Source organism: Arabidopsis lyrata, assembly GCF_000004255.2.
Source record: "Arabidopsis lyrata subsp. lyrata unplaced genomic scaffold ARALYscaffold_4, whole genome shotgun sequence".
NCBI lineage: Eukaryota > Viridiplantae > Streptophyta > Magnoliopsida > Brassicales > Brassicaceae > Arabidopsis > Arabidopsis lyrata.
Window position 1 is genome coordinate 16,907,533 of NW_003302552.1, and position 25,852 is coordinate 16,933,384.

General features: G+C 37.2%; 8 protein-coding genes across 13 annotated transcripts; 6 read left to right on the forward strand and 2 right to left on the reverse strand.

Annotated features, from left to right (window-relative positions):
* The first annotated feature begins 128 nt into the window (after positions 1-128).
* On the forward strand, positions 129-1,431 carry LOC9315630 (ubiquitin-NEDD8-like protein RUB2). The gene is made up of 3 exons (XM_021028072.1): positions 129-379; positions 667-926; positions 1,173-1,431. Exons 1-3 carry the CDS (start codon positions 287-289, stop codon positions 1,282-1,284), a joined length of 465 nt encoding a protein of 154 aa, XP_020883731.1. The 5' UTR covers positions 129-286; the 3' UTR covers positions 1,285-1,431.
* Positions 1,432-1,512: 81 nt separating this feature from the next.
* LOC9315631 (trihelix transcription factor ASR3) lies at positions 1,513-3,663 on the forward strand. Of its 2 annotated transcripts, none has more exons than XM_021028059.1 (2): positions 1,513-2,837; positions 3,102-3,663. In XM_021028059.1, the coding sequence occupies exons 1-2, from the start codon at positions 2,165-2,167 to the stop codon at positions 3,455-3,457; spliced, it is 1,029 nt and encodes a 342-aa protein (XP_020883718.1). In that variant the 5' UTR covers positions 1,513-2,164; the 3' UTR covers positions 3,458-3,663. The 2 variants fall into 2 exon arrangements, with proteins under 2 accessions (XP_020883718.1, XP_002879564.1); XM_002879518.2 differs by having other exon boundaries at positions 3,117-3,663.
* A 2,121-nt stretch (positions 3,664-5,784) lies between these two features.
* LOC9315632 (probable mannan synthase 7) lies at positions 5,785-8,719 on the forward strand. 3 transcript variants are annotated; one of them, XM_002879519.2, is made up of 8 exons: positions 5,785-5,956; positions 6,402-6,731; positions 6,816-6,914; positions 7,043-7,295; positions 7,389-7,499; positions 7,570-7,706; positions 7,781-8,280; positions 8,358-8,719. In XM_002879519.2, exons 1-8 carry the CDS (start codon positions 5,891-5,893, stop codon positions 8,530-8,532), a joined length of 1,671 nt encoding a protein of 556 aa, XP_002879565.1. In that variant the 5' UTR covers positions 5,785-5,890; the 3' UTR covers positions 8,533-8,719. The 3 variants fall into 3 exon arrangements, with proteins under 3 accessions (XP_002879565.1, XP_020883703.1, XP_020883702.1); XM_021028044.1 differs by having other exon boundaries at positions 5,838-5,956; positions 6,816-6,909; XM_021028043.1 differs by having other exon boundaries at positions 5,858-5,956; positions 6,299-6,731.
* Positions 8,720-8,792: 73 nt separating this feature from the next.
* LOC9315633 (FAD-dependent urate hydroxylase) lies at positions 8,793-10,816 on the forward strand. Of its 2 annotated transcripts, none has more exons than XM_021028052.1 (6): positions 8,793-9,043; positions 9,128-9,274; positions 9,409-9,474; positions 9,558-9,720; positions 9,891-10,119; positions 10,189-10,816. In XM_021028052.1, the coding sequence occupies exons 1-6, from the start codon at positions 8,850-8,852 to the stop codon at positions 10,707-10,709; spliced, it is 1,320 nt and encodes a 439-aa protein (XP_020883711.1). In that variant the 5' UTR covers positions 8,793-8,849; the 3' UTR covers positions 10,710-10,816. The 2 variants fall into 2 exon arrangements, with proteins under 2 accessions (XP_020883711.1, XP_020883712.1); XM_021028053.1 differs by having other exon boundaries at positions 8,802-9,043; positions 9,401-9,474; positions 10,189-10,748.
* Positions 10,764-11,438, reverse strand: LOC9315634. 2 transcript variants are annotated; one of them, XM_021028077.1, is made up of 2 exons: positions 11,055-11,438; positions 10,764-10,956 (listed from the first exon to the last, which is right to left on the reverse strand). In XM_021028077.1, exons 1-2 carry the CDS (start codon positions 11,308-11,310, stop codon positions 10,940-10,942), a joined length of 273 nt encoding a protein of 90 aa, XP_020883736.1. In that variant the 5' UTR covers positions 11,311-11,438; the 3' UTR covers positions 10,764-10,939. The 2 variants fall into 2 exon arrangements, with proteins under 2 accessions (XP_020883736.1, XP_002881407.1); XM_002881361.2 differs by having other exon boundaries at positions 10,764-10,959; positions 11,055-11,432.
* Positions 11,439-11,939: 501 nt separating this feature from the next.
* LOC110229101 (polycomb group protein FERTILIZATION-INDEPENDENT SEED 2) lies at positions 11,940-17,096 on the forward strand. The gene is made up of 14 exons (XM_021028040.1): positions 11,940-12,312; positions 13,141-13,299; positions 13,558-13,613; positions 13,901-13,971; positions 14,062-14,114; positions 14,253-14,306; positions 14,392-14,457; positions 14,567-14,616; positions 14,698-15,927; positions 16,003-16,051; positions 16,135-16,218; positions 16,323-16,402; positions 16,543-16,632; positions 16,753-17,096. Exons 2-14 carry the CDS (start codon positions 13,153-13,155, stop codon positions 16,919-16,921), a joined length of 2,199 nt encoding a protein of 732 aa, XP_020883699.1. The 5' UTR covers positions 11,940-12,312; positions 13,141-13,152; the 3' UTR covers positions 16,922-17,096.
* Positions 17,076-19,520, reverse strand: LOC9317474 (putative dual specificity protein phosphatase DSP8). The gene is made up of 6 exons (XM_002881362.2): positions 18,736-19,520; positions 18,405-18,527; positions 18,196-18,289; positions 17,992-18,074; positions 17,818-17,907; positions 17,076-17,729 (listed from the first exon to the last, which is right to left on the reverse strand). Exons 1-6 carry the CDS (start codon positions 18,973-18,975, stop codon positions 17,349-17,351), a joined length of 1,011 nt encoding a protein of 336 aa, XP_002881408.1. The 5' UTR covers positions 18,976-19,520; the 3' UTR covers positions 17,076-17,348.
* A 729-nt stretch (positions 19,521-20,249) lies between these two features.
* LOC9317475 (putative peroxisomal acyl-coenzyme A oxidase 1.2) lies at positions 20,250-23,482 on the forward strand. The gene is made up of 11 exons (XM_002879521.2): positions 20,250-20,656; positions 20,735-20,905; positions 20,985-21,194; positions 21,279-21,366; positions 21,448-21,610; positions 21,706-21,904; positions 22,045-22,242; positions 22,323-22,454; positions 22,562-22,682; positions 22,765-22,945; positions 23,017-23,482. The coding sequence occupies exons 1-11, from the start codon at positions 20,519-20,521 to the stop codon at positions 23,408-23,410; spliced, it is 1,995 nt and encodes a 664-aa protein (XP_002879567.1). The 5' UTR covers positions 20,250-20,518; the 3' UTR covers positions 23,411-23,482.
* Positions 23,483-25,852: the final 2,370 nt, after the last annotated feature.

Consider the following 25,852-nt stretch of genomic DNA (forward strand, 5'->3'; position numbering starts at 1 on the left):
TCACAATTAATTCCTCTAACTAAAGGTCATTCATATGCAAACCAATTGAATTTAGAAATGAACTCAAACCGAAAGAGATTTTTAATATGACCGAAGTCCGAAGACATATTGGGCTTAAAAAGTCAGAATAATAAAAGTTGGCGTAGTCTAAACGCCGACCCAGAGACCACTCTTATACCTTAGCAGTGCGTATATATATATAAACGCAGACAATTAATACCCGTCGCACAGACCCGCCTAAGAATCCGAGAGAGAAGAAGATTTTAACTCATCGCGAATAGAGATAATGCAGATCTTCGTCAAAACCCTCACCGGCAAAACTATAACCCTAGAGGTTGAGAGCAGCGACACCATCGACAATGTCAAAGCCAAAATCCAGGTTTAATTAATTAGGGCTTCTTTTCTTCTTTATCCTCTCTACGATTCTTTGCTTCCTCTGAATTTCTACGTTGGATTATGTGTCTTGGTGTTTGTTCTTAGAGCAATCTGATATAGTCCCCAGCCGATCAAAGTAAAACCCTTGAATTGTAAAATTAAGAATTGTTTCGAGTAGCAATCTTGAAGAACATCGATTTGATTTGCTTGAGAATAGCTATAGGCTTGTTCAAAGCTGAACTCTTCGTTTTGTTTGATCTTTGGTAATTTTTGGTTTTTAATGTTGAACAGGACAAAGAGGGTATTCCACCTGATCAACAAAGGCTGATTTTTGCTGGTAAGCAATTGGAAGATGGCCGGACCTTAGCCGATTACAACATCCAGAAAGAGTCTACTCTTCATCTGGTCTTGAGGCTCAGAGGTGGAACTATGATCAAGGTCAAGACACTCACTGGAAAAGAAATCGAGATTGATATCGAACCAACTGATACTATTGATCGGATCAAGGAACGGGTTGAAGAGAAAGAAGGCATCCCTCCTGTTCAACAAAGGTAAAAAAAAACTTACCTTTTCTCTTATGATTTGAAGCCTTTGTGTTGCATCGTTTTTGTTTGTCTTGGTGCATTCAAGCCTCAATTGAGTCCCGTCCTGATTTGTTGTGTGCTCTCACATCGTTTTCAACTTTGGTTTTGGATGACATTGTTTACAGTATATTGCATGTTTTACCATTGTTTGTTTCCGTCTTCTTAAGCCATTATATAACTCTGTGCCTCATATCGTACACTTTGGATTTTCAGGCTCATCTATGCCGGGAAACAGCTTGCTGATGACAAAACGGCCAAAGATTACGCGATAGAGGGTGGCTCTGTTCTTCATTTGGTTCTTGCTCTTAGGGGTGGTCTTCTCTGATCTTATAAATAAGATTCAACAAACATTGTTCCCTCCCTATTTTCCTCCTAATGTGGAATTCATGACAAAAATATGGATATGGGAAATTTGAATATTATGATGTTTTCTCTGCTTGTGTTTGGATCATATTACTTCTATTTGGTAGTCTCTCTGATATGATACTTAGAGAGTTAATTATCGAGTACCGTATTAGGTAGGAATCATTAACCTATTTTTTGGTTACTTGGGTCGTTCTTAAATTGTTGTCAACAATGCATCAATGCTTTGTTGAAACCGACTACGGCAGGGAGACTAGCTAATATGTTTTTCCCTAAACGATTCACCATATGTGTGAGGTAAAATATCAGCTTGTGAATCTTCAAAAGGAAGAAAAAAACATACCGATTCATATTTCGATTAAGCTGAGAAGTCGAGATCCTAAACTCCCTCGTTCGTCTATCCAGAGAACTTCTTGAGTACGGCGTCTCGTTAGAAGCTTCATGCCGCGCTTAAAAGTTTCGTTTACTTGTACCCGTTACTCAGTTAGATCCATAGAATTGTTCAACCATAAAAACTAGAGACATGAAACATAGATTAGAAAAGAAAAAGGAATGAAGGTGTTAATATAGTATTAATGTAATGAAAAGCATTACTTGCTTTGTTTTTCTTCTTTTCTTTCTCATTATTGGAAGCATTGTCTTTTCGAACTTGGTGACAATCTTAGTACTACAAAACAAAAGACTTTGACCGGTCTTGGCTCATCTCTTTCTTCTTCCCTTTCTCTAACACTTATTTTTCTCTCTCTCTCTCTCTCTCTCTCTCTCTCTCTAGTTCTTGAATTCAAGATTGAAAGACACACGTATGGCTACCTAGCTCTTGGTAAATCCAAAAAGACACATATATGGCTGATCCATCGAGTGGTGAACATATGGTTATGAGAGAGTATAGGAAAGGGAATTGGACAGTGAGTGAGACTTTGGTTCTCATAGAAGCCAAGAAGATGGACGACGAGAGACGTGTGCGGCGATCAGAGAAACAACCGGAAGGCAGAAATAAACCAGCAGAGCTCCGGTGGAAGTGGATAGAGGAGTATTGTTGGAGAAGAGGATGTCAGAGGGACCAGAATCAGTGCAACGATAAGTGGGACAATCTCATGAGGGATTACAAGAAGATCAGAGAGTACGAGAGATTGAGGGTAGAATCGTCTTTTAACACCAGCTCTTCTTCCTCTTACTGGAAAATGGACAAGAGTGAGAGGAAAGAGAAGAACTTGCCAAGTAACATGTTGTCTCAGATATACGACGCTTTGGCTGAGCTTGTTGGAAGAAAGACTCTTCCTTCCTCCTCCTCCGCCGCCGTAGGAAACCGTAACGGCAGCCAGATCCTAAGAGTGTGCCAACAAAGTTTAGGATTTGTAGCTCCGATGATGGCTCAGCCGATGCATCAAACCCCGACTACTATTGTATTATCTTATCCGCCACCGCCGCCACAATCTCTATGCTTATCACTTCCTTCGCCGCCTCAACTTCCACCGTCGTCCTCATTTCACGTTGAGCCTATGCAGCCCACAGTAGGTACCTTCCTTTTATCTCTCTTCTTAACTCCTTAATTAAATGACCCCTAAAGTTAGATTCTATATTAAACTTATAAAGAAAATTTCGACATTCCAACAAATACCCACATGTCAACTTGTTACAATCAGTCCAATTATACATAAAAAATCAAAACTTTACAATTACCATGATCAAAAAAAATGTAACCCTAAATTTGCTTGTGTGTGTGTGTACAATCCTTTATGATAATGTTCTTGAGTATATTAAGATTAACGATTGAAGTAGTAAACCCACATTCAGACAGATCGCCGGGAAAGCGAAGGAAGACAACGCCGGGAGAAACCACCGCCGGAGGAGAGAGGGAGGCAGAGGAGGTTGCCATTGGGGCGGCGTTATCTAGATGCGCGTCTGTGATCACACAAGTGATAAGAGAGAGTGAGGAGAGACAAGAGAGGAGGCATAAGGAAGTGGTGAAGCTACAAGAGAGGAGACTAAAGATTGAGGAATCAAAAGCTGAGATAAATAGACAAGGTATAAGTGGTTTGGTGGATGCCATTAATCAACTCGCAACCTCTATTCTTGCTTTGGCTTCTTCTTCTTCTTGTCATAATAATCACAATCATCAAGGAGGTCCACCTTAATAATTATAGTAAATAGATTCAATTTTTAGATGTTAAGTTGGTGATTGGTTTGCTTAGTTAGGATGTAGACATGTGTATATATGAATCTTGATTTGTAACGATATGTTGGCAAATAAAGTATTAGACCTATATATCAACCATGCAAGATGTTCTTGTCATGGAGTAATTAATGAATCATTAATTAATCATGCATTTTAAAAGTTGTCTTTTACGATGATGATGGAATGTGAAGCGTGTGGAAGTGTACGCGCTAGTGTGAGGCTAATGGCAAGGTATGTAAGAGTGATACATACATTATGGAGAAGGGTAGAGAGCGAGAGAGAGTGGTCAAAGGGTGGTCAAAGGGTGGTCAAAGAGAAGAGAGTATTATTGGTGGGTTATGTGTTTTTCATAGTATCTATTTTAACCTTTTATTACTGCATCAATACAAAAGTCTCTGTCACAAGGACCCTCCCTTATGGGTAGGGTAGGCTTTCTCTAGACTAGAACGTGAATGAATCGAATATTGTCTCTATTGCTCCTTCTCCGTTTCCATAACCGGAATACCAAACTGAAGATCACTTCAAACCAAAATACTCACCATGCATTTAGATGTATTTCCACTTTCTTATTTCCGGTTAATTCCATTTTTAATGTTAATCTTTTAGACATTAATGAATGGAAAGAAGACATTCTTGTTGCAAAAGGTTTTATGGTTTATAATGGGAAACTCTATCTACATGTCATGGTTAAGATGATGTGTCCTAGTGAAATGCACTGAGTTATTCGCTCACATGATGGTGTTAATCTTCTAAAATTTCTTTTGACCAATAAAAAAAAGTATGAGTATATGTTTTCTATCTCTTTAGTTTAAGTTGTATGTAAAATTTATGGACTTGTCGATTTGAATGTGGTTTCGTATACTATTTATATATCCTCTCTCACAGTTAAGTTTTGCATGCATTTTTTGATAAATAAAAAAACTGTTAAGTTTAACCAAATCGAAAACATAGTATACAATTAGTCTGATCACTAAAATTCTGACCAAAAGGATTATGTTTAACCATACCAAAAAACGACCAAATCATCTCTTTCAAGATTTCAGTGTAGCCAACCAGAAAAGCAAAAAGAAGATCGGTTCAAAACAAATGCTCATGAAGTCATGATGCACAAATACTTCCTGATTTTTTTTGTTCACGGATGTCACTTCTTAAACAAATCAATGAATCATTAATTATCCTATAAAGAAGGTAAAATGAAGAAAATGCGATCCGGCCTTTACAAGTCAAAGTTTTTTTTTATAAAAAAAGGCTTAACAAGTCAAAGCTTGGAAGATTAGGTTTTCATTCTTCAAAGCTAAAACTATTAGTAATAGTTAAGAAAAAAATGGTGACAAAATTGCCTAAAATACGGATCAAATGAGAGAGATCAGTTTTAAGCATTTTTAACCAATTTCTTCTTTGTTAGTCATTTTTTCAGCCAATTAAACACTACTGCATTTTGTTTATCACAGTTTTTAATCTATTGTTTTTCAATAACATACATCATGTCGGTCTAAAATTTGATGGTAGCACAACGAAGACACATAGGGAAAAAAGAAAAAACAATTACACTAGACTATATATATCATGATGGTCAATTACAAAATAATTTCTCTTAGTTTGTTTTGTAATATTTTTGTCAACAGTTATTTTATTTCGCTTAAAATTTTGAATTATATTTTTCTTTGGCGGCAACATTCAACAGTTATTTTATTTCGCTTAAAATTTTGAATTATATTTTTCTTTGGTTATATTGATTATAAATTATTGGGTAATATGAAAGAAATTATTATTTAATAGTAAATTAAATTATACTCTTAGTTTTAAATTATTGGGTAATATGAAAGAAATTATTATTTAATAGTAAATTAAATTATACTCTTAGTTTTCATCAGAGAGTTGGTATTGTCAGAAAGAGGGATATTGATAGGAGCTGAATATACTACTATTTATGCAAATTTTGTATAAGTATACTATATAGTTTGAGAAATAGTAATGTTTTTCAAGTTTACAAAAATTATTTTTAGTTTTTGGTTTTAAAAATTGTTATATACAACACAGATGTATTTATTTTATAATTTTGTCACTATATAAAAAAAGGTCACTATATAATAAAGTCCATGTCGTTTCTACAGTTTCCGACGTTGTTCATGTTAAGTAGTAGTTATCAGTTTTTTGGCCATAACCATAATAATTAGATGGGAATGGATACCACCAACGAATATTGTTACAGTTATTTAATTTCAATGACAACAAAAGAATTTGGCAATAATAAATAAAAATGACAACAAAGAAAATAGCCCCACTTGGCCGATTGAAATATCCAGTTGACTCCAAAAAGACTAGAGAGCAGAGATTATCGACCACGAAGCAGAAGACGATTCGTGGAAGAGACTTGGAGAGATCTTTCTCAATGTCTCCTCTCCCAATCTTCCATCGTCTTCCTCACGCCACGTTCTCTTCCTTTCTCCTCTCACTGGTTCGCTCTCTTTTACCCCTTTCACGAATGTTGCATTTTGCTTGTTACCTACGACTGCTTTTGATTCTCTTTCTCCATTCTTTCTTTATCTGGGTTTCTTGCGATGATTACTTTAATGGACTTGTCGTCAACATTTTCTTGGGAAAGTATGCATTTTTTTTGTTGGGTTACTGTTGAATTTGACTTGGATTTCACTAAATTGTGAGAACCCATTGTTTATTGTTCTTGCGTGCTACATTGCTTTAGATCTGATTCACTAGATCGGTCAAAATACCAAATCTTTATCGTGTTTGTCTTTTTGTCCTCTAATAGTATTAAACTTGGTGTTTTCTTGTTCTCTAGATTTGCGGATTCAAGAATGTTAAAGATGTCTTTAAATGTGTATTAAACTCGTGGGCCAATTTCTGGTTTCTTTAATCTTCTTCTCTTTTACTTCTCACTGAAGTCTCAAGTTGGAAGTTCTAAAACATCAGTGGCATTCCTCAATGCCTTCAAATCGGAAGATATCATTGCTCGAATTGGACTATGGTGGCAGCTAATAAGGGCTGTTGTACTTGTACCTGTCTTCAAGTTCCTGGTGGCTCTATGTTTGGTCATGTCTGTCATGTTCTTCGTAGAGGTTATGTACATGGGAATCGTCGTTTTGTATGTCAAGTTGTTCAAGAGAAAACCAGAGAAAATTTACAAATGGGAGCCTATGGAGGGTGATGTTGAGTGTGGCAGTGCAAGCTACCCTATGGTTCTTGTGCAAATTCCTATGTACAATGAAAAAGAGGTAACAACTGAACCAGCAACTATTTTTTTCCAGTGATTGTTATGTAGTTGAACTCATTCGATGGGATTTTTCTGTATTTGGTAGGTTTGTGAGCAATCAATTGCAGCTGCTTGTAAAATTTCATGGCCATCGAATCGTATAATAATTCAAGTGCTTGATGATTCCACGGATCCAGCCAGTAAGGTCCTTCTTTAACCTCTATAGACACTTGTCCTTTCTCCTCTCAAGCCCTCTGTTTTGGACTCATGATTGTCTTGTGTTAAAGTTAGTTCCTTAACATTTGGTTATGTGGCAATGATGGAAGGAAACAGGAATTGGTGAAAAGGGAGTGTGATAGATGGTCGAAAGAAGGTGTCAACATAACGTTTGAGATAAGGGACAACAGGAACGGATACAAAGCTGGTGCGCTGAGAGAAGGAATGAAGCATAGCTATGTGAAGCAGTGTGACTATGTTGCTATCTTTGATGCTGATTTCCAGCCTGATCCTGACTTCCTCCACCGCACTGTTCCTTTCTTAATTCACAATCCCAAGTTAGCACTTGTACAAGGCCGGTGGGAGTTTGGTAACATTCCTTAGACACCTTTCTTTTCTTTTTCCATCACAAAATTTATAGATTGTACATGCTTTGAGATCTTTCTTTTGCTAACAATCTCAGTGAACGCGGGTCAATGCATGATGACGAGATTACAGGAGATGTCTCTAAGTTACCACTTTACAATAGAGCAGCAAGTTGGATCTTCAACATTTGCCTTCTTTGGGTTCAACGGTATAGCATTCTCAATAATCTTTTCTTTTCTTTCCATAAAGCTTTTTCTTATTGTCTGAAACTATTGCAGGAACTGCTGGCGTCTGGAGAATCACAGCATTGAATGAGTCTGGGGGATGGAATGACCAGACAACGGTAGAAGATATGGACTTAGCTGTACGGGCTACACTGAGAGGCTGGAAGTTTCTATATATCGATGATCTCAAGGTATGGATAGAAGATTCCTCTCTTTTCTTGGCATCTTGGGCTGTGCATTTGAATCATTAATATGTTATCTGTAGGTAAAAAGTGAGTTACCTTGTTCATTCAAAGCCCTGCGTAACCAGCAGCATCGATGGACTTGTGGCCCTGCCAATCTATTCAGGAAAATGGCTGTACAAATAATAAGAAGCGAGAATGTTTCTCTATGGAAGAAGTTGTATATGTTGTACAGCTTCTTCTTCATGCGCAAGATCGTGGCTCACATCCTCACATTCTGCTTCTACTGTGTTATCTTGCCAGCAACTGTATTGTTCCCAGAAGTCACAGTTCCGAAATGGGCTGCATTTTATCTCCCTTCTTTGATCACTCTCTTAATCGCAATCGGTAGACTAAGATCAATCCACCTTTTGGCATTCTGGGTTCTGTTTGAGAATGCAATGTCCCTGCTACGAGCAAAGGCTCTGGTCATGGGATTGTTAGAAACAGGAAGAGTACAAGAATGGGTTGTGACGGAGAAATTAGGTGATACTCTAAAGACGAAGCTGATTCCACAAGTTCCTAACGTCAGATTCAGAGAGAGGTAAGTACACATTTCATAATAGGCCCTTACTTAACCAAGTTTGAGCTTAAACCGATGATACAAAGAATCTGTTGCAGGGTACATTTGCTGGAGCTATTGGTTGGAGCGTACCTGTTATTCTGCGGAATCTACGACATCGTCTACGGGAAGAACACACTCTATGTGTACCTTCTGTTTCAGTCAGTGGCCTTCTTCGTTGTTGGTTTTGGTTTTGTAGGAAAATATGTTCCTGCTTCCTCTTACTTAGCATAGGATAGATCAAAGAGTCTCAATATGTTTCAGAAGGTTTTTTTTTGTTGATATCATATTGAGAACAATGCCTATATACTACTCTAGTACTCTCCATTTGTATTAACACTTGAGTGTCTGTAAACAACGAAGCTCAAATGTGACCAATATATTTTTTTTGAACAATATAAAACCACTCAATACTTATTTAGTTCGTTGGCCTCGTGGCTTCATATTGACTACAGAATGAAATAGGTAAACTATAAAGTCTACACTATTTATGGCTGAAATTTATTTGAATACATATCCTCTTGTCCTCTTCTTGAAACACGGTCGTGGCCATGTCCGTTCTGCTTCCGATCTATCCTCTCCAATCCTTAGGGCAAAGCAACAGATGGTTCCCGGTTCGAACCAGATCAAAACCGGTGTGTTTAGCACTGACCAATGCTCAAACAAACGGTGGTGACCAAGAGGAGAATGTAGTGATTGTTGGCGCCGGGATTGGCGGACTTACCACCGCCGTTTCTCTTCACCGGTAAGTAGGAATTATAAAAACCGGTTCTTTGAATTTATTAGAAACTCAGAGCCACTAAACGGGAGGCTTTGGTTGACGGTTTAGGCTAGGAATCCGGTCGGTGGTGTTGGAGCAGGTAGAGTCGCTTCGGACCGGAGGAACATCGCTGACGCTATTCAAGAATGGGTGGCGCGTTCTTGATGCCATCTCCGTCGGGCCTCAACTCCGACCGCAGTTTCTTGAAATCGAAGGGTACAGTTTCTTTCTGCACATATAAAAAAAAAAGATGATTCGGTCTTCTAAGAATGTCAGGAGTTTATGCTCCAAAAAGTGAGAAAATTTGTTCTTGGTTTTACCTGAGTGTGTTGGTATGATCAGCTGAGCAGGATGGTAGTGAAGAATGAAGATGGAAGAGAGCTTCGTTCTTTCAAATTTAAAGACGAAGATCAAAGGTACCTACTTCATAACTTGCTGGCTAAAAGCATTCCATTTGATTCATGTGTGTGTAACCAACCAAAGTATATGTCTTGTATAGCCAAGAAGTTCGGGCCGTGGAGAGGCGAGTACTCTTGGAAACACTTGCAAGCCAGCTTCCTCCACAAACCATTCAGTTTTCCTCAAAACTAGAAAGTATACAAAGCAATGCCAATGGTGACACTCTCCTTCAACTTGGAGATGGAACCCGGTTGCTCTCAAAGGTAATCTTCTCCTGAGCTCTTCTCTCAGGCTCTGAGCCTATGGTTGTGTGTTTATGATGCTTTACCTTTTTCTTCAAGCACCTTTTGCTTATCAGACATCATGATGCAGCAAGCTACTATGACCAGAAGATATGTGCCTAGGCTGATTTGATTATGTATGTCTTTGACAGATTGTTATTGGCTGTGATGGTATCCGGTCTAAGGTTGCAACTTGGATGGGGTTCAGTGAGCCGAAATATGTTGGTCATTGCGCTTTCCGTGGCCTCGGGTTCTTTCCAAATGGGCAGCCATTTCAGAACAAGGTGAACTACATATACGGGAAAGGGCTTAGAGCTGGATATGTACCTGTATCTGCAACAAAAGTCTACTGGTTCATCTGTTTCAACAGGCCATCACTAGGTAGATTTCAACACTTCTCAGACATATTACTTCTTCCATTTCCTATATTAAAAACCTTGAGACATGCAGGGCCCAAAATTACGGATCCAGCTATCCTAAAAAAACAAGCCAAAGAACTGGTTAGTACCTGGCCAGAAGATCTGCAAAACCTCATCGAGCTAACACCTGATGAAACAATCAGCAGAACTCCTCTTGTAGACCGGTGGCTATGGCCAGGCATTGCTCCTCCAGCATCAAAAGGCCGAGTGGTTCTCGTTGGAGATGCTTGGCACCCAATGACTCCAAATCTTGGACAAGGTGCTTGCTGTGCCTTGGAAGATTCAGTTGTTCTGGCCAATAAACTTGCGAATGCAATAAATGGAGGAACCGAATCAATTGAAGAGGCAATGGAATCATACGGGAGTGAGAGATGGTCTCGGGCATTCCCGTTGACAGTACGTGCAAACCTAGTCGGAGCACTTCTGCAATGGGAGAATCCTCTAGTGTGTTCCATTAGAAACAATATTGTCATACCAAAGTTACTGAGACTCGGACCAATGCTTGAACACACAAACTTTGAGTGTGAACCTCTCTTTGTTTCAAAAAGCTGAATTTCGTATATATAGTGAGATCTAAAAGCATATGCTCCATTGAACAATGTATGATCAGAGGAACAATCTCAAAGAAGTTAATATAAACTCTGTGATTAAATGTTAAAGAATCATACAATGTAATTCGTTTATGCTAATGAGACAAAGAAGCTAACATTTGTGAGAAAACTGTCACAACAAGAACAGAGTAAGCTTGACCTAATCAAAGTCTGTCTTCCACCATGTAATCTTCATTGTTTGATCATTGCTACTGTGAACAAATCAAACAATAGAAACGTAAGTCACACCAAAACAGACATGGAACCCTGCAGAGAGGATTTGTCTCGGAGGAATCGAAATGGTTACCTGGATTCGAAAACAACCAGAGTATAACGGCGCAGAGAATGAGTACGATTGGAATGAAATGGATAGCGTTCTCGGCGGATCTGAATCGCGATTTGTTCTTCTTCCCCGGATGAGAGTTGGGATCGTACCTAGGTAAAAGAAGGTGGCTATCATCTGAATCTGCGGCGGTTTTAATTCGCGGCGGAGATGGTGATGGTGACGGTGAATTCGCTGAGAGTTGGTCGGAAACTATGGAGGCGCTCGCCGATCGACGCATCTTCTTCGATTTTACGCGCTTCACAAGGAGAAACTTCTATATATAGAATGATTATGATTTTTGAATTGACTGTTTTACCCTTTTCAAAGTCAAACCTCACGCGCTCGCTCTTCCCGGCAATTCAGTTTTGAGTGTCCAAAGTTCTCTCAGTCTCACTCGGAGGAAAATGGAAAAAAAAAAAAAAAATCGAATTTTACTCTTTTTGTTTATAAAAGTTTTTTTTTCCACATTTTGTTTATAAAAGTTTAATAGTTTTAATTTGATGAAAAATAAAATCAAACGTTTCTATACGAGCTCTTCCAATAGAAGATTTAAAGGAGACTCTTTTGAGAAGTTGGAACTCATAACATTTTCAATGGCTGGATTTGTTTCACTATGTTACATTACCTTCTTTAGAACCACCTTTAGACCACACCTCCAAGTGAAACTTATCAAACCTAGTGAAATCTCAAGTATGTGTTTGAGAGATTGTTGAGTCCCAACATTATGCTATTTGGCTCTTTTAGAATTCTCTTGGGTTAGGGATTATTTTTTGCATTCTTCTCTTATGTAGACATATTCTTTGGTTTTAGTATTCAAAATTTTTTAGATATCCTTCTATTTTGTCTGATTTTATTAGACTTTTTTTAATCAATCTTAAACTAAAACCAAAATAAATTTAAAGTTGGTTACCAAACCGGAAGAACAAAAGTTTACAAATGAAACGATTTTATTGGACTTAAATTGGGCCATATTAACTTTAAATTCCGACATTTAACAATAATTTAGGTCCAATCGCTTTGATATTTAGGGTTTTGGGTATCTTATCTCTATAAATATGTTATATAGGTTTCTCAGAAACACGCCGCACAACACCTAAAATGAAGGTTCTAGCTAATACGAGAGAATCTCTCTGATACTAGTTTTGTGTTAGAGTTGTGAAGGTGCATCCTGAATTGTTCTTCGTTCGATTAATCGGCTGCAAAATCAGAAATCGATCATATTCCGCTACGAAATCAAAAAAGTAAATCGAAATCTCTATAGATTAAGTTTGCATGATTAGATTTGGTCAATGGTTTATGAACATGTACGAATTTCAACAATATATCTTATCATTTCCATGATCTTTTTTTCTACTTTACTTTTTAATAGTCTTTTTTGCCGATTAAATTTTTTTCTTTACAAACTTTTGTTTGTTTATCAAATTTTTATGAATCTAATTCAATATCTTCATTTTAAAGAGCATTTTGCCTGCAAAATTAAATTATATACAAAATATATTTTTATACATCTCAAAATTTGGTTATGAAGTTGCATATACTTCTGTGATGAAGCACAACTAATCAGGGAAGAGTTAATATCAAAAGATAAGACTCTTTCTGATTTGTGTCTTTTCGTAGTCATATTAAAAAAAATTATAAATCTATTCAGCTTTTATATTCTTCAACAAAAAAAAATTAACAATAAGAAGATTTACTATTTGTAGATAACGTTCGCTTCTATTTTTTTTTTAACTATGAAGTTATGTGTAGAGATTCTATTATGTTTCATATTGGGAAACATACACATTTGTCACTCCACTATTCTTTATTCTCTATATATAAAAGGTCAAAAAAGGTCAAAAAAGGTCTGCCGTTACAGTTTTACCTTCCTTTCTAGTTTATATATCGCATTTGGCCAGCTAACATTTCATGGCTCTTTCATCCACTGTGAACCAAAGATGGTTAGACGATTAATTCGGAGTTTTGCCTATGATCTATACATATTTCATTGCTTTCTTGATATTTCTGCTAATTAAAATTGTGTGTGAATCACAGTCTAATTCAATGTTTATGGCGTCGCATCTTGTAGATTGATCAGCAGATGGCTAGGAAGTCCATACGGGGGAAGGAAGTGGTAGTGGTTTCTGATAATGATGATGATGATGATGTTGATGTTGATGAAAATATCATCAAATATATCAAACCTGTTTCAGTCTACAAGGGTCTTGAAGCTCGCTCAAAATACAACGTATGCATTCTGTTTTGTGTCAGTCAGTTTGGTGATGTGCTTATTGTGGTTAATTTCTTCATCAAACACTTTTTATTATTTCTAGCTCAGAACCATTTTAATCTATTGACATGTGCTAACAATTTTTCTTCATTTTTATGTATAAATTAGTTTATTCCTATTTACTAATTAGAATATAGTTAAATGAGAGGAAATGAGTAGTTGTGTTTGTATCCATAGTTTTGTTTATTATTAATAAGTTTTTCTTTGTTTATTCAGCCATATTTCCTTCGAAGGTCTTTGAAATACATAATCAATGCAAAGAAAAAAAAGAGGTATGAATCTCTTCTATCATTTTAGTTTATGTATCATTTTTCTATGCTTTCAGAAGTGATACCATTTCAAAGAAAATTTCTCAAAAATACCATATTTTATATTTTGTTTTCTAAAATCACCACCAAAATCATAGAATTTGTGAAAGGACCCTTCATAAAGTTAAACTTCATAAGTATTTTTTTGGAACTAAATTTTGTTTTTGTGGTATTTTAATTAGGACATTACTCTTAATTATCTTGTCTAATACATTTGATCTCTGCTCATGCCATACTAATATTTCGCTTAGGTCAAATTCAAGTGGGAAAATAAGATTCAACTATAGGGATGTGAGTAACAAAAAAACACTAAAAGCTGAAGGTGAGTCTTTAATTGGTTGTTTCCTTCAGAATCTTTTGGCTCTCCTTGTGATTTCTTCTGACAGTTTATCATCTACATATCCAAATGCAGTAGTGGAAAAATTTTCTTGCCCATTTTGCTTGATTCCATGTGGAGGCCACAAGGTAGGCACTAATTAATTATAATATCAAGCTTTCTAGTGATATATTTCATTTTTAACAATGTGTATTCAAAAGTTTCATGCTCATTTAGTCTAGATCTTGAATCTTCGCTAAAATACAATGTCTTATGTTTGTGCACAGGGCCTGCAACATCATTTGAAGACATCACATGACGCCTTTAAATTTGATTTTTATGTAAGTAATTTTTTCAGTGGTCTAATTTTGTTTTAGGTTTTGGCAGGAAATTATATGTAACAAGAGTACTCTTTATCTATTTTAGCGGGCAGAGGAAGATCATGGCCCGGAAGTTGATGTCTCCGTGAAAAGTGATACTTTAAAATATGGGGTTAGTAATAAACTTGATACATAAGTAACATTTCAGGTGGATCAGATTTTATTCATGTTAGTCATAATATTGAACTCATCATGATGTTTATTTTTTTTTTTGGTTTCAGGTTCTAAAAAATGATGTAGGAAATCCCCAATTGAGCCCTTTGACGTTTTGGTAAAATTTCGAATGCATTTCTCTAGTATTTATGATATGTTTCAGCATCATTTTCTAAAAGCCAAACCACAATCTATGCAGCTCGAAACATCGCAACCAAAGAAGCCAAAGAGATGATAGCAATAACGTTAAGCAACTTAATGTACTCCTTATGGAGTTGGATTTAGACGACCTACCTCGTGGCACAGAAAATGATTCTACTCATGTGAATGATGATAACGTCTCATCGCCACCAAGAGCTCACTCTTCGGAGCAGACTAGCGACATTTTAACTACGACTCAACCAGCCATAGGTGAGTCTTCTGATCCTAAGGTGCCTCATTTGAATGATGATAATGTTTCATCGCCACCAAGAGCTCACTCTTCGGAGCAGACTAGCGACATTTTAACTACGACTCAACCAGCCATAGGTGAGTCTTCTGATCCTAAGGTGCCTCATTTGAATGATGATAATGTCTCATCGCCACCAAGAGCTCACTCTTCGAAGAAGAATGATGATAATGTCTCATCGCCACCAAGAGCTCACTCTTCAAAGAAGAAGGGATCTACTCATAAGAATGATGATAATATCTCATCGCCACCAAGAACTCGCTCTTCGAAGAAGAATGAATCTACTCAAGTGAATGATGAAAATGTCTCATCGCCACCAAGAACTCGCTCTTCGAAGAAGAATGAATCTACTCATGTGAATGAAGAAAATGTCTCATCGCCACCAAGAACTCGCTCTTCGAAGAAGAATGAATCTCCTCATGTGAATGATGAAAATGTCACATTGCCACCAAGAACTCGCTCTTCGAAGAAGACTAGCGACATTTTAATCAAGACTAAACCAGCAATAGCTGAGTCTTCTGAACCTAAGGTTCCTCGTGTGAGTAGAAGAAAACAGTTATATGCAAAGCGGTACAAGGCTAGAGGGACTCAACCAGCAATAGCTGAGTCTTCTGAACCAAAGGTGCCTCATGTGAATGATGATAATATCTCATCGCCACCAAAAGCTCACTCTTCGGAGAAGGCTAGCGACGTTTTAACTACGACTCAACCAGCAATAGCTGAGTCTTCTGAACCTCAGGTGCCTCATGTGAATGATGATAATGTCTCGTCGACACCAAGAGCTCACTCTTCAAGGAAGAATAAATCTACTCGTAAGAATGATGATAAATATGTCTCATCGCCACCAAAAACTCGCTCTGCGAAGAAGACTAGCGACATTAAAACTACGACTCAACCAGCAAAAGCTGAGCCTTCTGAACCTAAGGTGACTCGTGCTAGTAGAAGAAAAGAGTTATATGCAGAGCGGTGCGAGGCTAAAAGGTTATTATCTTTTGACTTATTTGCTCAAATTTTTACATAATCACTATATTAACTAAGATTATTACTTGTTTCCAGATTGGAGTCTCTTAAGAGTCGGCAGTTCTATCACTCCCAAACAATGCAGGTGGTTTAATTTTCTTCATGTCACTGATTTATGTAAAAATGTTGTATCTGTTTTATTTCACTAACCAAAGCTGCATGTTGAAGCCAATGACTATTGAACAAGTAATGTCTAACGAGGATAGCGAGAATGAAACTGATGATTATGCTTTAGATCTTAACGAACGCCTGGTAATTTTTATTTAGTTTCTTGCTTTTTCTTGACTTTTATTAAATTGTTACGAAAAATCATATTCACTGGAGGCTTCTTATTGAGTTTTTCAAAATATTCACAGAGACTTGAACGTCTTGTGGGTGTGAGCAAAGAGGAAAAGCGATACATGTATCTTTGGAACATATTTGTAAGAAAGCAAAGGTATATAGCTATTTATTTTTCTTGCATACATCTTACATCAATCATGCCCTCTCCTTGAATTAGAACAATATGATCACAGTCAAGTTGCCATATTGTTGGAAGGGTCTTAGCTTTGTTAAAATATGGTTCTTTGTGTGCAGGGTGATCGCGGATGGACATGTTCCTTGGGCATGTGAAGAGTTTGCAAAACTTCACAAGGAAGAGATGAAGAATTCTTCATCTTTCGATTGGTAATAGTCTTCCATAGACATCAAACTAATATCTAACTCTACTCATCATATGATCCCAAAAGCTTGTTGGAGGATAATCACATTATATTTGACTTTGCTTTGATGCTTGCGTGTGAGCAGGTGGTGGAGAATGTTTAGGATTAAACTGTGGAACCAAGGTCTTATCTGCGCCAACACCTTCCACAAATGCACTACCATCCTCCTCTGTAACTCAGATGAAGCAGTACCATCCACCCCTGGCAGTGCTGCTAATGCCAACAAACAACATTCTATGGAAGTTGATGAATAAAAGTGGCCGTGTAGATGTTGAGATCTTTTTCTTGTAGTAGGGATCAACAAGGCTGAGATCGCTATCTGGTTTATTACATTTCTATCTATTTACTGTGTCGTTACCTTTTAATTTACCCTCTTACTAGTTTGGGAATCTGTGACATTCAGATCAATAAGATTAAACTTGAAATTTAGATTCTTAAGGAGACTAATTCACGTTTATCCTCATCAAAGGCAAATGAGGGACAAGGTAGTATTTAATTACAATACCCAGACGACAAAACCAAGTTGTTTTTTTTTTTTTTCAAATTTACAAACCCTTGCTTCTATACCTAATTTGACACTTTTATTTATAGACTTTTTTTTTTACTGGGGAGAAACAGTGAATAAGGCATATTCACTCACTCGCCAGCAGACTCACCTGCATTCATTCTTCGCCATCATCATCAGTAGACCGAAATGTCAACGCTTATGCCTCCCATGGAAAGATTTTTCCCAGAAAGTTTGTGGTCCTCACGCAAGCCCAGCCACAGACACGAGATCCTCGCCATCGCAGCCTGCCCCACCACTTTCACCCGGTACACCATGCTCAGATCTGCAGCTGCCGCCCATAGCTCATTCCCAGTAACTTTCACTGACCTCCGTGAGTCATCATCATCATAGCCCTCTAGATCCGAGTGGGTGACTACCACCATTGACCCATCATCAAACACCACTACATTCCCAGAACAAACCTGCTTCACATTTCTCGGGATCAAAGCTGAAGTTGTATCAGTTAAGCAGCTCTGAGTATTCAGCACCTTGACATGGTAGTACTCAACAACGGCCTGCAAACACACCAATAATCAGAAGAAGAATAATAAAGGGCTTATCTCTGATTCATCGGTAATGAAGACAGGGACCCCTGTCAAATACCTTCCATTGGGCGGCTGCTAATAGAACCCTGGGCCTGATTGACCTCACGTAGGCATATGCTGCTTCAGGTGTCATGTTTTTGTGTTGAACCTGCGTTGAAAAGGTATGATCAGAGAGAAGGAGAAAAAGTGTCTCTGATCAAATTGTTTTTCTGTGATCAATTGCAATACAAACCAAGTAGCATATGACAATAGTTGTGCTGCGACCCCGACCCGCTTTGCAGTGAACATAAGTCGTCTTTCCAAGCGAAGCATTTCCTTCAACGAGACAAAATAGAATTTGAGATCAAAGGAACACGGCTTGAGACAAACAGTAAACTTCTTAATAATGGCAAGAGGCAAAAAAACGTAAGAGAATAAAATGAGAAGGTACGCTTACTATGGATAAATTCTACAGCTTGGCATATTGCTTCCATGGAAGGAGCAAAACAATAATCCCTTGTGGCAATCACCAGGTGGTCAATGCAGTAAGACTTCCATAGAAAATTAAATGAGGTTAGTATATGGAAGAAACCAAAAGACAGAATGGCCAGATTAAATATGGAGAAAAGACAGAATGGCCAGATTAAATATGGAGAAAAGACAGACTTTGTAGAGAGACGATGGAACCAAAGTTTCATATGGCTCATTCAGAGTGATCACTCCACAAACACCGAGCTCTTTCAGCTGTGGAACATCAGATGGGAATGGAACAGCTCCCAGTAATATAAACTGTAGAAGTAAAATTATGAGAGCGAAGTATAAGCATAAGACACAGAACCAAATCCAGAAAACATACTTAGAGGAGTATCTACAAGAGATTCAACAAAGAAATGAAGACGATTTGACCAAAACATCAAAAGCAGCGCAATCTACATGACCAATGTATCAATTTTCATTGAATTGACACAAATCAGCTCAAAGAACAATGAAATTTTACCTCAGCAACTCGATCCCACCAGCGAAACTCAGTCTCGAGCTTATTCCTAACAACGTTGTAAATCAGAGTAGGATAAAACAAGGCACGAGCACCAACACCAACGAGTGCCCTCTTTGTAGTCAACACAATCACGTTTCCTCTGCTAACCAAAATCGCCTTATCTCCATCAGCAACGTGATCCTCAACCGATCTCTCCCCCTTCTCCTCCTCTTCCCTTTCTGTCAGTTCTTCGATATACATATTCCTCAGTCAAAGATCTAGAGATCCCAAAGCAATCTACTCTCGTCCCAAACCCTAATAATCACCAGTCTTTATATACACCAGACACGATTATTCACAAGACCATCAAAACACAAAACGAAAACTCCTAAATGGTTAATTATAGGATTCGAAGACAAAGCCAAGAAGAAAGTCTACACGTAATCGAAATCGCGATAAAGTCAAGCGGAAGCAATCTGAGAAATTTCGAATTCAAAATCTTCAGGGAAATCACCACCATATTTCGCCTGAACAAAACGATGATCCGATCAGACGCCGGCAACGACGAGACGGAGAAGACTCTGAAAAAATCCGATCACCGATAGATAGAAATCAAATCGCCAACGATCGAAGAGAGGAATCGAGAGCAAAGCCCTAAGAACAAGTTTCGAAATTTGGGGATCGAGAATTGATTCGCCTAATCTCTACTCAACCTTAGGTTTCTCTTAAAGAGAGGAGAACCAAAAAAAGAAGGATCTCAGTGTTTTCAAAGAGGAGGGTTTTTCTAAACTGACAAGCGTTTCACCTCTTATTAGAAGCTTTAGGTGAAAGTCAATGCTTTGTTGACACGTGTTATTGCGATTTATGGAGAAAGAGTCATGCGTCGCACAAGGCCCGGATAACATTAGGATTATCCTTTCTTTAACTCCTTTTTTTTTTTTGGATAAGATCCTTTCTTTAATCTACATATACATTTGTGGAAGCCCCCTTTTAGATGATGCGGATCAACATTAAACTAAGGATACATAATTATAACATGTTTTAATTACAGTTCTGTTGATCTAAAACCGTCCCGACTTATTTTATGAGTGAGCGAATCCGATAAAAAAAAAAAATTAGTTTACAGTCGTTAAAAAAAAAAAAAAAATAGTTTACAGAATTTTTAATTGATTGTGACACCTAATTAAAAGAAGAGAATGTGGTTCAAGTTTTTACAAAGAAAATTAATTTATAAATTTTCAGAAAAAAATTACTTAACGTACTTTTGAAATAAAAGTAGTCTGTGTTTTTAATGTTTTAAAGTCGGAAAAAATTACTCCTCAATAAGAATTTCGAGTAAAATTTTTTTTACAAATAGGCTATTTAGGTTCGACTGATTTGAAGTCTTTTTTGACCCAACAAAAAAGAAAAAGTGTCAACAAAAACTCAAAAGTAGCTGAGCAAAATATGCCCAGCCCAGCCCAGCCCATGAGAGTGTAGTAATGGCAAATATGTAGATGATTTGAGCCTGGTTAGTTTTTTTTATCCAAAATCTAATCATAAAAAAATGTAACGTGTTTCTTTAGAATCCGATATAAATGATAAATACTTGAACTTTCTATAACCAATTTTTTTTTACCTTTATTACATCAGTAATCTCTCATTCTGTTCTAACTTCTAATCCTAAAAATAGCAAAAAATCCTCTGTTTTTATGTATCGATTTCTCTCTTGTTGAATCGCCAAAGGTAGGAGCTTTTTAGTGGCTTCTCTTTGATTTATCCATTTTTTTCACACACTCGAGAATCTGAAACAATAGAGGGAATAATGGAGAGAGTTGATCACCTTGCTGATGAGAGGAACAAAGCTGAGTTCAACGTCGACGATATGAAGATCGTCTGGGCCGGTTCCCGCCACGCTTTCGACGTTTCAAATCGCATTTCTCGCCTCGTCGCCAATGATCCGGTAAATTTTTTCCTACCTCCTTAATCGTTTTCTCTGTTTTTCCGGTGAATGTGAATTTTTGCATTTTTGTCATGTTAGATCTTTGAGAAAAGCAAAAGAGCAGTAATGAGAAGGAAAGAGTTATTCAAGAACACGTTGAGAAAAAGTGTTCACGCTTGGAAGATGATTAACGAGCTTCGTCTCTCTGATGAGGAAGGAATCAAATTAAGATCTTTCATGGATCAACCAGGCTTCTTGGATCTGCATTGGGTATTACACAAAATTTTCTATTTCTTTTTGGGTGATTTATGAAACTTTTGATGGTGAAATGGTTTTGTGGTGGATATAGGGAATGTTTGTGCCTGCACTTAAAGGACAAGGCACAGAAGAACAGCAACACAAGTGGTTGTCTCTAGCTAATAAGATGCAGATAATTGGATGTTATGCTCAAACTGAGCTTGGTCATGGCTCTAATGTTCAAGGACTTGAGACAACCGCCACTTTCGATCCAAAGACAGACCAGTTTATCATTCACAGTCCAACTCAGACATCATCTAAAGTATGGGGAAGAGATAGATCATTATCTCGTTGAACTATGAGTCTTTAAGTTGTGTCTTAATTTTGTTTTGTTTGAAATATATAGTGGTGGCCTGGTGGACTAGGAAAAGTTTCTACTCATGCTGTTGTTTATGCTCGTCTAATAACCAATGGCAAAGACCATGGTGTCCATGGTAAGGAAAGAATTTCTTATTCAATTTTTTTGTATATAATCATCAGTAGTATTGATTAATAAGATCTTTCTCTTTTTTCAGGATTCATCGTGCAGCTGCGTAGTTTGGATGATCATTCTCCGCTTCCAGGTATAACCGTTGGTGATATCGGAATGAAGTTTGGAAACGGGGCATATAACTCAATGGACAATGGTTTTCTTATGTTTGATCATTTTCGTATTCCTAGAGATCAAATGCTCATGAGGTCCTCTCTCTTTGGCCTTTAATGTGAATAAGCCATATACTCATATATATCCTAAAAAGAAACCGATTTATGGTTCAATATTTTTCTATTTATAGACTGTCAAAAGTTACAAGAGAAGGAAAATATGTAGCATCAGATGTTCCAAGGCAATTGGTGTATGGTACTATGGTGTATGTGAGACAGTCTATTGTGTCAAATGCTTCCACCGCGCTGGCTCGGGCGGTCTGCATTGCTACAAGGTACAGTGCTGTTCGAAGGCAGTTTGGCTCACAGGATGGTGGAATTGAGACACAGGTACTCCTGTAAATCCCACTATTCATTATAACTATGGGACAAAAATGTTTTCTATAACTTATTTAAGTAAGAATCCAATCTCTAGATGGAGGATGGTCATGACCATAGAGAAAACATATTGACGTTGTTATAAATGGCAGGTGATTGATTATAAAACACAGCAGAACAGATTGTTTCCTCTGCTAGCATCTGCATATGCATTTCGATTTGTAGGGGAGTGGCTGAAATGGCTCTACACCGATGTAACAAAAAGACTAGACACCAGTGATTTCGCAACATTGCCTGAAGCTCATGCATGCACTGCAGGATTGAAGTCTATGACTACCTCAGCCACCTCTGTATGCTTTCAAAGCGAAACTTATTAAAATAAGTTGCAAATCAGCTAAATTGTTTTTTATTTGTTTTTTATTGGTTAAAGGATGGTATTGAAGAATGTCGTAAGTTATGTGGTGGGCATGGATACTTGTGGTGTAGTGGCCTTCCTGAGTTGTTTGCTGTATATGTTCCTGCTTGCACATATGAGGGAGACAATGTTGTGTTGCAATTACAGGTATTCTTACTCATCTTCTTGAATAACAAGATTCATTCATGACCCCAACTCTTAATATTGGCAAGTGAGAATGTATTAAAATTTGTTATGTTTCTTTGGGTCTTCAGGTTGCTAGATTTCTGATGAAGACAGTTTCACAGTTGGGTTCTGGAAAGGCTCCTTCTGGGACAACTGCTTATATGGGGAGAGCAAAACACCTTTTGCAATGCCGTTCCAGTGTTCGAAATGGTGATTTTTTCATGGATAATACCACAAAATTCATACTCTTATCTCTATCTGTTTTCTGACTTTATCTTGGTTGAGGATGTAGCTGAGGATTGGTTAAACCCTGGTATGGTGTTGGAAGCTTTTGAAGCAAGGGCTTTGAGAATGGCTGTTACTTGTGCTAACAATCTAAGCAAGTTTGAGAATCAAGAACAAGGATTCTCAGAACTCTTGGCTGATCTTGTTGAGGCTGCTACTGCTCATTGCCAGTTAATTGTTGTTTCTAAGTAAGTAAATAAGCTTCTTCACTAAAATTTTATCAACGGACTCAAATCATAACTACTTGAAAATTTCACAGGTTTATAGCCAAAGTAGAGGGAAATATTGAAGGAAAAGGAGTGAAGAAACAGCTCAAGAATCTATGCTACATCTATGCACTCTATCTCCTTCACAAACACCTTGGTGATTTCCTCAGTACAAACTCTGTCACTCCTGAACAAGGCTCACTCGCGAACCGCCAGCTTCGGTCACTCTACTCTCAGGTTCGACCAAACGCAGTGGCCCTAGTGGATGCCTTTGACTACACTGACCACTATCTTGGCTCTGTGCTGGGCCGCTATGATGGAAACGTTTATCCAAAGCTTTTCGAGGAAGCGTTGAAGGATCCACTCAATGACTCGGTGGTTCCTGACGGCTACCATGAATACATTCGACCGTTGATTAAGCAACGCTTCCGCTCTGCCAAACTCTAACTCTTTCTTTGTTCGGCTAAAAGGGACAACATTATTTTAATTATGTTATATTTTATTCGTGTTTTTAACAAATGTGAAATAAACGGTATATATCTTAAGTTATATACTTTTATATGGGTGATAATTTATAATATTTGTAAAATATCACAATTCTTAATTACTGATGTGTGAATCGATATATATGAAGAAATAAATTTATATATGCACTTAACAAAAATGTATACAAAATTGAATACAGAGTTTAAACTAAAGAATTTGAGATGGTTTGTATTTGAGAGCTAGTAGTAGGTCTAAAGAAATACAAATGTCTCTTCAAGTCAAAAGCTCATTTTATTATAGATATATTAAGGGTAAATGCTTTTATCCCCCAGAAAAAAAAAAAAAAAGATTAATTGCATATACAATTTGTGGTTGTACTTCTGATTGCATGTCAGATTTTACGATCACATTTAGTTTTATGTGTTGCCCTCTTGCTTTGCCTTCTATTAATTGGCTTTTTCGATCCATAAAGTTTCCTTACGTCTTTAGTTATTAATTGAGCAATTAATAACCGAATTAGTTAGTTGAATATGTATTTATCATACAATTTGTGGTTGTACTATAGCTATTAGCCAACTGTTGTCGTCTATCTAAATCCTCCAACATTGAAAAAATTAAATCAAATAATACATTCGTATTTAAAATAAAACTTGTTAGTTGGTTAGTAGTGAAGGTAGTTACGACACCATTCGAAAATTAATTTTGACAGCTTATGTCTTTAATCTTGTTTAACCCAAGAGCCTAAATCAAAGACGAAAACCAAGTTTGACTGACTCTTTCGATATATGCATGCATACATATACATATGACATCTATATTTGCATGTATATATGAGTATGATCGATATATGTATGTATATGTCTACGAGGCCTATGAGATCATAATAATTGGCTTAGGTAACGTCTCATGTAGGTTGTCCTTTGTCGTGTCGTGTCTTATCGTCAACTGTCGTCTTTGATTCTTTATTTGTATATAGTACATCTTATGTACCTTGTACTAACGTGTGCTAATGCGGTTTCTTACATGTTCGTTTCTATGATCAATGTGTGTATTCAAATTGTTCACTTAAAACACATTTCTTCAATTCTTAATTAGTTGCACATTTGCAAACCCAACTCACTTGACTTCGATCTTTTCCGTATATGCTAGATACGTACAACCGCCTCAGAAGATTTATCCAAATGGACACTTTTTTATCATTTGCGAATCAACACCAACATTTTTTTTTGCCTTTTTGCCCTCTTTGCTTCCCAACAAATCTATGATAGGTTAAATGAAAGTAGATGAATATTTACCTTTCAAGTCTAATCGTTTTTTTTTTTTTGGATAAATCCTATCGGCTGATCCGGTCGGCCTCGGTAGAAACGCACCGAGGTGCTACAGAGTGGACTTCTCCCGATCCAGGTAGAATTGGGCCACCACACTGTCTGATCCGAGTTTTGAAATGCCTTTCGACTAATGCAGGGGGTAGTCAGGCCGTCTGCATTTCTGACTACCAGGTAAACCAATTGGGCCAAAGCCCAACTGACAGACTTCCCAAACAAATGTGTTTTTGTTTCCAGGGAGAATCGAACTCGGGTCTAGGAGTTTCACCCTTCAACAAAGCTTCCTCTCTGACAGACTTCCCAAACAAATGTGTTTTTGTTTCCAGGGAGAATCGAACTCGGGTCTAGGAGTTTCACCCTTCAACAAAGCTTCCTCTGCCACTAGATCACAAAGGCTTGGGCAACGGAAATCGTTTTCTATGCTCTATTTTTTGTTTCTCGTTGTGGATCAATGGAAATCGTCTACTTTGTTTTAAACCCTACTTTATTTATTAGTTTAAAGTAGCTAGCTAAAAGAAACACTTTAGTAATTCTTAAGCTATGTACAAAAGAGTGGCTCGACTGTAGAAACTCGAGATAGTCGGATAAAGTAAATACCCAAAATATGAATGCTTTATACTTAATATTGAGTGAATCAATTAGGAACTCATAAAACGAGGCAGGCTAAATGCATTATTTAGAAAAACATCCGTTAATTTGGTGCCCAATAAATGTAAAACGCCGAGTTGTGAGGAGGGTAATCATTTCTTGAATGGAATTACCAGAAAATGATGATGGCTGAATTCATTCTTCTCATTGTAACTTCTTGTAATACTATGAATCTCAATATGCTATACATTTTCTTAAGAAGAGGCGTAGCCAGTGCACACATCTAATTTACAAATATTATAGTTTTATTTAAATACTCTCATCTTTCACAAATCAGAATGTAATCTAACCGCTATATTTAACCGTACTGACATCTTTTACCACTTCTAATTGTATATATAGATTGTATACCATTGTTTTAATTACCGTTGTGCGTAACAATTTGAACCCATTTCTTAAATTAATACAAAAATTTGTCAATTTGTAACTT